We start from the raw sequence: 12,138 nt of genomic DNA, 5'->3' as shown, positions 1-12,138 counted from the left end.
CTGAAATAGACAATAGACAGTAGGTGCAGGAGTAGGCCATTTGGCCCTTCTAGCCAGCACCTCCATTCACTGTGATCATGGCTGATCATACACAATCAGTACCCCGTTCCTGCCCTCTCCCCATATCCCTTGACCCCACTATCTATAAGAGCTCTATCTAACTTTCTCTTGAATGCCTCCAGAGACTTGGCCTCCACTGCCTTCTGGGACAGAGCATTCCACATATCCACCACTCTCTGGGTGAAAAAGTTTTTCTGCATCTCTGTTCTAAATGGCCTACCCCTTATTCTTAAACTGTGGCCTCTAGTTCTGGACTCACCCATCAGCGGGAACATGCTTCCTGCCTCCAGTGTGTCCAATCCCTTAATAATCTTATATGTTTCAATCAGATCCCCTCTCATCCTTCTAAATTCCAGTGTATACAAGCCCAGTCGCTCCAATCTTTCAACATATGACAGTCCCACCATTCCGGGAATTAACCTTGTGAACCTACGCTGCACTCCCTCAATAGCAAGAATGTCCTTCCTCAAATTTGGAGACCAAAACTGCACACAATACTCCAGGTGGGGTCTCACCAGGGCCCTGTACAGCTGCAGAAGGACCTCTTTACTCCTATACTCAATTCCTCTTGTTATAAAAGCCAGCATGCCATTAGCTTTCTTCACTGCCTGCTGTACCTGCATGCTTGCTTTCATTGACTGATGTACAAGAACACCTAGATCTCGTTGTACTTCCCCTTTTCCTAACTTGACTCCATTTAGATAGTAATCTGCCTTCCTGTTCTTGCCACCAAAGTGAATAATCTCACATTTATCCACATTAAACTGCATCTGCCGTACATTTGCCCACTCACCCAACCTGTCCCAAGTCACCCTGCATTCTCATAACATCCTCCTGACATTTCACACTGCCACCCAGCTTTGTGTCATCAGCAAATTTGCTAATGTTACTTCTAATCCCTTCATCTAAATCATTAATATATATTGTAAACAGCTGCGGTCCCAGCACCGAACCTTGTGGTACTCCACTGGTCACAGCCTGCCATTCCAAAAGGGACCCGTTAATCACTACTCTTTCCTGTCAGCCAGCCAATTTTCTATCCATGTCAGTACTCTGCCCCCAATACCATGTGCCCTAATTTTGCCCACTAATCTCCTATGTGGGACCTTATCAAAAGCTTTCTGGAAGTCCAGGTACACTACATCCACTGGCTCTCCCTTGTCCATTTTCATAGTTACATCCTCAAAAAATTCCAGAAGATTAGTCAAGCATGATTTTCCCTTCATAAATCCATGCTGACTCAGACTGATCCTTCTACTGCTATCCAAATGTGTTGTAATTCCCTCTTTTATAATTGACTCCAGCATCTTTCCCACCACTGACGTTAGGCTAACTAGTCTATAATTCCCTGCTTTCTCTCTCCCTCCTTTCTTGAAAAGTGGGATAACATTAGCCACCCTCCAATCAGCAGGAACTGTTCCTGAATCTATAGAACATTGGAAAATGATTACCAATGCGTCCATGATTTCTAGAGCCACCTCTTTAAGTACGCTGGGATGCGACCATCAGGTCCCGGGGACTTATCAGCCTTCAGACTCAACAGTCTATCCAACACTGTTTCTTGCCTAATATAAATTTCCTTCAGTTCATCCTTTACCCTAGTTCCTTTGGCCACTATTACATCTGGGAGATTGTTTGTGTCTTCCCTAACGAAGACAGATCCAAAGTACCTGTTCAACTCATCTGCCATTTCCTTGTTCCCCATAATAAATTCACCTGTTTCTGTCTTCAATGGCCCAATTTTGGTCTTAACAATTTTTTTTTTGCTATTCACATACCTAAAGAAGCTTTTACTATCCTCCTTTATATTCTTGGCTAGTTTACCTTTGTACCTCATTTTTTCTTGACGTATTGCCTTTTTTGTTATCTTCTGTTGCTCCTTAAAAGCTTCCCAGTCCTCCGGTTTCCCGCTCATCTTTGCTATGTTATACTTCTCTTTTATTTTTATACTGCCCTTTACTTCCCTTGTCAGCCATGGCCACCCCTTACTCCCCTTAGGATCTTTCTTCCTCTTTGGAATGAACCGATCCTGCACCTTCTGCATTATTCCCAGAAATACCTGCCATTTTTGTTCCACTGTCTTCCCTGCTAGGGTATTGTTCCATTGAACTTTGGCCAGCTCCTCCCTCATAGCTCCATAGTTCCCCTTGTTCAACTGTAATACTGACACATCCGATTTTCCCTTCTCCTTCTCAAATTGTAGGTTAAAACATATCTTATTATGGTCACTACCTCCTAATGGTTCCTTTACCTTGAGATCCTTGATCAAATCCGGTTCACTGCACAACACTAAATCTAGAATTGCCTTCTCCCTGGTAGGCTCCAGTACCAGCTGTTCTAAGAATCCATCTCGGAGGCACTCCACAAACTCCCTTTCTTGGGGTCCAGTACCATTTTGATTCTCCCAGTCTACCTGCATGTTGAAATCCCCCATGACAACTGTATCATTACCTTTGCGACATGACAATTTTAACTCTTCATTCAACTTACACCCTACATCCAGACTGCTGTTTGGAGGGCCTGTAGATAACTCCCATTAGGGTCTTTCTACCCTTAGAATTTCTCAGTTCTATCCATACTGACTCTACATCCCCAGATTCTATGTCCCCCCTCGCAAGGGACTGAATATCATTCCTCACCAACAGAGCCACCCCACCCCCTCTGCCAGTCAGTCTGTCCTTTCAATAAGATGTATATCCTTGAATATTCATTTCCCAGGCCCTGCCTGCTTGAAGCCATGTCTTAGTTATTCCCACAACATCGTACTTGCCAATTTCCAACTGAGCCTCAAGCTCATATACTTTATTCCTTATACTTCGTGCATTCATATATAATACTTTCAATTCGTTACTTCCCTCTCCTTTCATATCAATTCCTATTTCACTTGGCCATACTGTATGACCTCTTCTTGAGCTTTCTACTCCATTGATTCTGTTGTCCTTTTTAACTTTTCTTATTTTCACTTTCCCTTTAACTCCATCCTTATATTTCCAGTTCATCCCCTCCCCCCCACTACTTAGTTTAAACACATCCGTGTTGCAATGGCAAACCTGTCTGCCACAATGCTGGTCCCCCGCCTATTAAGGTGCAACCCGTCCCTTTTGTACAATTCATCCCTACCCCAAAACAGATCCCAGTGGTCCAAGAATGTAAATCCTTGCTTCCTGCACCAGTTCCTCAGCCACACATTCAGATCCAAGAACTCCCTGTTCCTGCCCTCTCCAGCACGAGGAACTGGAAGCAAACCAGAGATAACCACCCTGGAAGTCCTGCTTTTCAGACTTCTTCAGAGTTCTCTGAAGTCCCGCTGCAGAATGTCCTTCCTCTTCTTCCCGATGTCATTTGTGCTGACATGCACTACCACTTCCAGCTGTTCACCTTCACCCTTGAGGATCCCCTGCAATCGGTCCGTGATGTCCTGGATCCTAGCACCAGGGAGGCAACACACCATCCTTAAATCTCACCTGTTGCCACAGAAACCCCTTTCCATACCTCTTACTATGGACTCCCCTACTACCACGGCTCTTCCTGATGTCTGACTCCTCGGCTCTGCTTCTGCACCAATTTTCGGCTCGCAGACCTGTCCGCCTCTCAGACTGGCAGTATCTTCTGTCCTGACAGCTTCCAAGAGGGTGAACCTGTTTACGAGAGGTACATCCCCTGGGGGTTCCTGTACTTCAAACATCCTTTCCTTCCTCATCATCTCTTCTCTCTTCCGGTATCCTCGGTGTAACAACCTCACTGTAGGTCCTGTCCAGAAAACCCTCGTTTTCGCAGATAAACCTGAGGTCATCCAGTTCTTTGTTCAGTGCTACAACATGCTCCTTCAGAAGCTGAATCTGGACACACTTTCCACAGCTGTAGCAGCCGGGGGCACCATCAGTGTCCCTGACCTCCCACATCATGCACGTAGCACACTGAATCAGCTTAGCGGTCATGTCTTCACCCTCTGCAATTGTGCCTGGCGTAGTCTCCTCGCCAAAGACTCTCGAGCCAAAGACTAGCACTTTTCACACCAGGCACTTCCCTCGACCAGGCCGCTTAATAAATACAGAGAGACCATGGCAGTTGATGAAAGAAAAGGCACCAACTCTGCCCCACCATCAGCACAAGAAAAGAACACTGACGATCTCTGACTCACAGAGAAAAACAATAACAATCCCCAACCCCCTCAGAACAGTGACATCACCCACCCAGCAACCAGCCACAATTAAGAAAACACCAACAAACTGAAGGAAACCAATATAAAGTACAGTCCAAAAATCAGATATATCACAGAAGATCGGAACCAGCTTTCCATCAGCATACGAAGGCAGCGGCTACAAACTCAACACATCAGCAAAAGCATTTTCAACTTAATAAATCAAATTTTAGTTTTACACCATAAAAACTCAGACTAAATTGTGAAGACTGCAACAATTCTCCAAACTTTCATAAAGCATTGCCTCATGCTGCTTTAACATAGCAGATACAAAGCAGGAGAATAGCAGCAATTGGGGAAAGACAACTTAATGTACGGTTGAATGCTACATACTTTTCAAAGACTTTTGAAAGTTACAAGCAATACAGCAATGCAAAGGGCCTTAAGAATGAGTTCTCATATAAAGGATTTTCCAGCAATGGAACAGAAAGAAAAAGAATAAAGCTACATCAAGTCCTTTGAATAACCATATACTTAATTTCATCAGTTTTCCAAATTAAACAATGAATATTGTGGATAGCAAATTGATTTTGGAGTAGTATACATACAACTTTCTTATTGCCCTAATCAACGACTGTCATGGCAGTCAAGGTAAGAAGGTACGACGATAATCTTACCCCTAGTTGGTTATTGAGAATGGCCTGCTGTGCCTTCATTCTCTGCTTCCGAAGCTTATGCTCTTCCTTCAATTGTTTTACAACAGCTTTATGTTCCCTCAGATCATCTTTCAATGCATGAATCCTGCTCTCGAGATCATATTGACTCTGATCAGAATGGGAATCTATTAGGGATGCAATCAAATCAAAGTTATAATAGGTAGTAGCTTCCAATTCAACCAATCATTTATCATTCAAAGTGTATACCCTGGCAGGGAGAAATCAGCTAAAAATTTACTTGGGAGGTGGGAGAATATCTAAAACCGTCAGAGCCCTTTGGACGGGGGCGGGGGGGGGGGGATGCAAACTGTGAGGAGGCTTTTCAATCGCTGAAAGAGTTGCTGACCCTGGCTTTTGCGGACCCCCGACTGCCATATGCACTACACACCAATGCCAGCCGAGAGAGGTTGGGGGGGTGTCCTGTATCAGGATCAGGGCACCGGGTTGAGGCTTGTGGCGTTTGTCACCCTCCGAGAGAAACTATCCCACCCACGTTGGAAGACCTGCCCCTACACCTCCGTCCTCACTACATAGCTCACACATAATTGTTAGAAACTTCATACCTGAGGGTGTCACAAAAGCAGAGTCACCAGACGAGCTGCAGGATCCACGGTATGACAGTGAACTCGGGCTGGAGTTCCTGCTTGATGCAGGCACAACTCTTTTTGATGAAGCAGACTGCACAAGGGCAAGGGAATGGTAATAGATTAGTTCTTTAGCCGTTAGTACTTTCTGATTTGATAAAATAAAGATTAGATGGGCAGGAAACTTAACATCCAGCAACTTAAATTCTGTACATCCATCTGTTGGATTTCCCCCTCCCTGCCCTTTGAATGCGTCCCATTATACCATAAGACAAAGGAGCAGAAGTTGGCCATTCGGCCCATTGAGTATGCTGTGCCATTTTATCATGAACTGATCCGTTCTCCCATTTTGTCCCACTCCCCCGCCTTCTCACCATAACCTTTGATGCTCTGGTTACTCAGATACCTGTCAATCTCTGCCTTAAAATGTAATCCATTATGTATTCTGTATTGTGTAATTCCTTCAATAAAAATATATTAAAAAAAAAGAATTACCTGAGATCTTTCCAACTCATTGTTCCTGGGGAAGCATCTGCTCGATACCAAACCCATTTTTTCCCGAAGTTATCTCTTCTGTAATTCTCCAAATTCTCCAAGTACTCCAAATCGGTACTGCCACCAAATTCTAGTGATTTTGATTTAAAGCCACGGTGATGTCATCAGCCATTGTGATGTCATCAGCCATTGTGATGTCGGCCATTGTGATGTCATCAGAATTTGTTTTTGTTTTTTTCCGCAATTTTAAAAAATGCTATCCGTTCTTCCCTCAGACTCCACCACTCTGGAGAAAGCAATCCCAATTTAGCAACCTCTCCGGTAACATCTGCAGTACCAGCCAGCATGTCTTCTGTACTTTCTTCAGACCCTTTAAAGGCGAGACCAGAGCTGAATTCAGTACTCCAAATGTGACCAACCAGAGATTGATAGAACATAAAGCTTAAAACAATACAGCAGAGTACAGGCCCTTCTGCTCACAATGTTGTGCCAACCCTCAAACCCTGCCTCCCATATAACTCTCCACCTTTAATTCCTCCATATACCTGTCTAGTAGTCTCTTAAATTTCATTAGTGTATCTGCCTCCACCACTGACTCAGGCAGTGCATTCCATGCACCAACCACTCTCTGAGTAAAAAAACTTCCTCTAATATCCCCCTTGAACTTTCCACCCCTTACCATAAAGCCATGTCCTCTTGTATTGAGCAGTGGTGCCCTGGGGAAGAGGCGCTGGCTGTCCACTCTATCTGTTCCTCTTAATATCTTGTGTACCTCTATCATGTCTCCTCTCATCCTCCTTCTCTCCAAAGAGTAAAGCCCTAGCTCCCTTAATCTCTGATCATAATGCATACTCTCTAAACCAGGCAGCATCCTGGTAAATCTCCTCTGTACCCTTTCCAATGCTTCCACATCCTTCCTATAGTGAGGCAACCAGAACTGGACACAGTACTCCAAGTGTGGCCTAACCAGAGTTTTATAGAGCTGCATCATTACCCTGCGACTCTTAAACTCTATCCCTCAACTTATGAAAGCCTGAGAGACTGCTTCGGTACTACTAACTGGGATGTAATGCAAGGGGGGCTCTGTGGGGGCGTTGAGGAGGTCACTGAATGCACAACGGACTATATTAACTTTTGTGTGGATGCAGTTGTCCCTGTTAGAACTGTTCGCTGCTATCCCAATAATAAGCCCTGGATCACTAGTCACATCAAAGGCCTCCTAAACCAGAAGAAGAGGGCCTTTAAAGATGGTGATCGGTTGGAGCTTAAAAGAGTTCAGAAGGAACTCAGAGTACAGATAAGGGGGGCAAAGGAGCAGTATAGGAGGAAGCTAGAACAAAAGCTGCAGAAAAAAGCATGAAGGAGGTGTGGGATGGGATGAAGATCATCACTGGATGCGGTGCAAAGCGGGGGGCGAACATAAGTGGAGATGTGGAGAAAGCGAACCAGCTGAACAACTTCTTCAACAGGTTCGACAACTCAATCTCATCCTCACAGCAGAAATCCACACCAGGCTTACTTCCCTCACAGGAAAATAGCCACTCACAGGAGACCTTGCCCACGCCCAGGATTACGGCTGCACAGGTGGAAGGTCAACTGAGGAAGATCTGTACCAGCAAGGCGGCTGGACCGGATGGAGTTTCCCCACGATTACTGAGGGCCTGTGCGACTGAGCTGGGAGAACCACTACAGCGCATCTTCAACATGAGCCTGGAGCAGAGAAGAGTACCCAGACAGTGGAAAACATCCTGTATTGTCCCGGTACCGAAGAAACCACAACCAAAGGAGTTGAATGACTTCAGACCTGTTGCCTTGACGTCGCACGTGATGAAGACCATGGAGCGGCTGATAATACAGAATCTGAGGCCACAAACCAGGCACGCCCAGGATCCTCTTCAGTTTGCATATAAGGAGAAGGTGGGAGTGGAGGATGCTATCACGTATTTGCTGCACAAATCACTCTCTCACCTTGATGGGGTCAGTTGTGCTGTGAGGATTACATTCCTTGACTTCTCTAGTGCCTTTAACACCATCCAGCCCAAGATCTTAAGGCACAAACTAACGGAGATGGGAGTAGACTCTCACATGGTGGATTGGATAGTGGACTACTTGACAGATAGACCTCAGTATGTGCGGTTGGGAGACTGTAGGTCTGACACGGTGGTCAGCAGCACAGGAGCGCCGCAGGGAACCGTACTCTCTCCGGTCCTGTTCACCCTGTACACATCAGACTTCCAATATAACTCGGAGTCCTGCCATGTGCAGAAGTTCGCTGATGACACGGCCATAGTGGGGTGTGTCAGGAATGGACAGGAGGAGGAGTATAGGAAACTGATACAGGACTTTGTGATATGGTGCAACTCAAACTACCTGCGTCTCAATATCACCAAGACCAAGGAGATGGTGGTGGACTTTAGGAGATCTAGGCCTCATATGGAGCCAGTGATCATTAATGGAGAATATGTGGAGCAGGTTAAGACCTACAAGTATCTGGGAGTACAGTTAGACGAGAAGCTAGACTGGACTGCTAACACAGATGCCTTGTGCAGGAAGGCACAGAGTCGACTGTACTTCCTTAGAAGGTTGGCGTCATTCAATGTCTGTAGTAAGATGCTGAAGATGTTCTATAGGTCAGTTGTGGAGAGCGCCCTCTTCTTTGTGGTGGCATGTTGGGGAGGAAGCATTAAGAAGAGGGACGCCTCACGTCTTAATAAGCTGGTAAGGAAGGCGGGCTCTGTCGTGGGCAAAGTACTGGAGAGTTTAACATCGGTAGCTGAGCGAAGGGCGCTGAGTAGGCTACGGTCAATTATGGATAACTCTGAACATCCTCTACATAGCACCATCCAGAGACAGAGAAGCAGTTTCAGCGACAGATTACTATCGATGCAATGCTCCTCAGACAGGATGAAAAGGTCAATACTCCCCAATGCCATTAGGCTTTACAATTCTACCGCCAGGACTTAAGAACTTTTTAAAAGCTATTATTAATGCTTTTTGAGATAGTGATTTAGATGCATATCATATTTTTTACTGAGTTAAGTATTGTATGTAATTAGTTTTGCTACAACAAGTGTATGGGACATTGGAAAAAAGTTGAATTTCCCCATGGGGATGAATAAAGTATCTATCTATCTATCTATCTATCTACTCCATAAGCTTTCTTAACTACCCTATCTACCTGTGAGGCAACTTTCAGGGATCTGTGGACATGTACCCCCAGATCCCTCTGCTCCTCCACACTACCAAGAATCCTGCCATTTATGTTGTACTCTGCCTTGGAGTTTGTCCTTCCAAAGTGTACCACCTCACACTTCTCCGGGCTGAACTCCATCTGCCACTTCTCAGCCCACTTCTGCATTCTATCAATGTCTCTCTGTAATCTTTGACAATCCTCTACACTATCCACAACACCACCAACCTTTGTGTCATCTGTAAACTTGCCAACCCACCCTTCTACCCCCGCATCCAGGTCGTTAATAAAGATCACAAAACGTAGAGGTCCCAGAACAGATCCTTGTGGGACACCACTAGTCACAACCCTCCAATCTGAATGTACTCCCTCCACCACGACCCTCTGCTTTCTGCAGGCAAGCCAATTCTGAATCCACCTGGCCAAACTTCCCTGGATCCCATGCCTTCTGACTTTCTGAATAAGTCTACCATGTGGAACCTGTCAAATGCCTTACTAAAATCCATGTAGATCACATCAACTACACTACCCTCATCTATATGCCTGGTCACCTCCTCAAAGAACTCTATCAGGCTTGTTAGACACTATCTGCCCTTCACAAAACCATGCTGGCTGTCCCTGATTAGACCATGATTCTCTAAATGACCATAGATTCTATCTCTAAGAATCTTTTCCAACAGCTTTCCCACCACAGATGCAAGGCTCACTGGTCTATAATTACCCGGACTATCTCTACTACCTTTTTTGAACAAGGGGATAACATTCGCCTCCCTCTAGTCCTCTGGTACCATTCCTGTGGACAACGAGGACATAAAGATCCTAGCCAGAGGCTCAGCAATCTCTTCCCTTGCCTCGTGGAGCAGCCTGGGGAATATTCCATCAGGCTCCGGGGACTTACCCATCCTAATGTATTTTAACAACTCCAACACCTCCTTTCCCTTAATATCAACATGCTCCAGAACATCAACCTCACTCATATTGTCCTCACCGTCATCAAGTTCCCTCTCATTGGTGATTACCGAAGAGAGTATTCATTGAGGACCTCGCTCACTTCCATAACCTCCAGGCACATCTTCCCACCTTTATCTCTAATTGGGCCTATCTTTACTCCTGTCAACTTATTGTTCTTCACATAATTGAAGAATGCCTTGGGGTTTTCCTTTACCCTACTCGCCAAGGCCTTCTCATGCCCCCTCTTGCTCTGCTCAACCCCTTCTTAAGCTCCTTTCTTGCTACCCTATATTCCTCAAGAGACTCATCTGATCCTTGCTTCCTAAACCTCACGTATGCTGCCTTTCTCCATCTGACTAGATTCTCCACCTCTTGCCACCCATGGTTCCTTCACCCTACCATTCTTTATCTCCCTCACCAGGACAAATTTATCGCTAACATCCTGCAAGAGATCCCTAAACATCGACCACATGTCCATAGTACATTTCCCTGCAAAAACATCATCCCAGTTCACACCGGCAAGTTCTAGCCTTATAGCGTCATAATTTGCCCTTCCCCAATTAAAAATTTTCCTGTCCTCTCTGAGTCTATCCTTTTCCATGATAATGTTAAAGGCCAGGGAGTAGTGGTCATTGTCCCCCAGATGCTCACCCACTGAGAGATCTGTGACCTGACCCGGTTCGTTACCTAATACTAGATCTAGTATCCCCCCTCAGTCTCCGAGATGCTGTGCTCTGTTTTGCTGCTAATAAAAGCCTATCGTTCGCCTTCCATCGAGAGTTATTGATGGTGTATCAATTTTATTAGCATCAATTTTAAAACATGGAGAGCATTTTACGACCCGACAGATTGGATATTGACCCTCAATCTCCGGAAACCGGCATTGTTTTTGAACTCTGGCTTGCATGCTTCGAATCGTACCTGGAGGAGATTCGTGTGATCGAGCCTGCCACGATGCACAGAGTTCTCCTCTCCAGGGTCAGTCCACGGGTCTACTCCCTGATCAGGGACCTGCCGACCTACCAAGGGGCACTGGACACCCTCAAAAGACAATACCTGCGGCCAGTGAACACCATCTATGCAAGACATCACTTAGCGACACGGCGGCAGCAGGCCAGAGAGTCGAGCGCTGAGTTTGTCCGGGCCCTACAGACACTCATGCAGGCCTGCGACTGCAGGGGACTGACGGCGGAACAGCATGCGGAGCTCCTGGTACGAGACGCCTTCGTTACGGGGATTAGGTCAGTGTACGTGCGCCAGCAGCTGCTGGAACACGTCAATCTTACCTTACTTTTGGCGATCGAGCTGGCCGACACGCTGGAGGGCGCTCTACACGATGCTGACGCTGTCCAGGCGCGCGATCTCCCACCGGCCACGTGGACGCCACAGACCCCTCAACCCGCCGGCGAATTGACCTTGGCTGCTGCCAGTCGCGAATCCGTGAAGTCCCTGCAACCCGCCGGCGAATCGAACACGGCTGCTGCCAGTCGCAAGTCTGCGCAATGTTACTTCTGTGGACTTGAAAAGCACCCCCGAAAATGCTGCCCGGCCCGAGAAGCTACCTGCTGCAGCTGCGGAACGAAGGGCCACTTCGCCATGGCCTGTAAGTCCAAACCGTGAGCGGGGTCAAGCAGCGCGCATGCGAGTCATGGGGGTCGCCATCTTTGTCGGCGCCACCTCACCCCGCCTCCGACCCACGGGTGCTTACCGGGCACCAAGATGGCGATGCAACTCTGGCCTCCGTAACCCTCGACCAAAGCGCTCCACACCAGCTTGCAAGGTCAGTGATGGACATCCTGGTGGAGGGGCACAGGACTAGCTGCCTGTTTGACACGGGCAGCACTGAGAGTTTTATTCACCCAGACATGGTGCAACGCTGCGGACTCGTGACACGGCCTGTAAGCCAGAGGGACACCATGGCTTCTGGATCACATTCCACAGACATCTGGGTGGGTTGTGTAGCGACATTGATGGTGCAAGGCACAGAATATCGGGAATTTG

The 12,138-nt window shown here is 46.6% G+C and overlaps 1 protein-coding gene across 1 annotated transcript in view; it reads right to left on the bottom strand.

Moving 5' to 3' along the window:
• LOC140730666 (serine/threonine-protein phosphatase 2A 65 kDa regulatory subunit A beta isoform-like) overlaps positions 1–12,138 on the bottom strand; it is a 92,163-nt gene that overhangs the window by 62,363 nt on the left and 17,662 nt on the right. The window contains exons 3-4 of the mRNA XM_073051416.1: positions 5,481–5,595; positions 4,879–5,042 (exon numbers count right to left, since the gene is read on the bottom strand). Coding sequence (XP_072907517.1) covers positions 4,879–5,042; positions 5,481–5,595 — 279 coding nt within the window. The remainder of the gene's footprint in view (positions 1–4,878; positions 5,043–5,480; positions 5,596–12,138) is intronic.

This window comes from Hemitrygon akajei, chromosome 7 (genome assembly GCF_048418815.1).
Source record: "Hemitrygon akajei chromosome 7, sHemAka1.3, whole genome shotgun sequence".
Lineage (NCBI taxonomy): Eukaryota > Metazoa > Chordata > Chondrichthyes > Myliobatiformes > Dasyatidae > Hemitrygon > Hemitrygon akajei.
The sequence above is the reverse complement of the archived record's forward strand: the minus strand, read 5'-3'. Positions and strand labels throughout refer to the sequence as shown.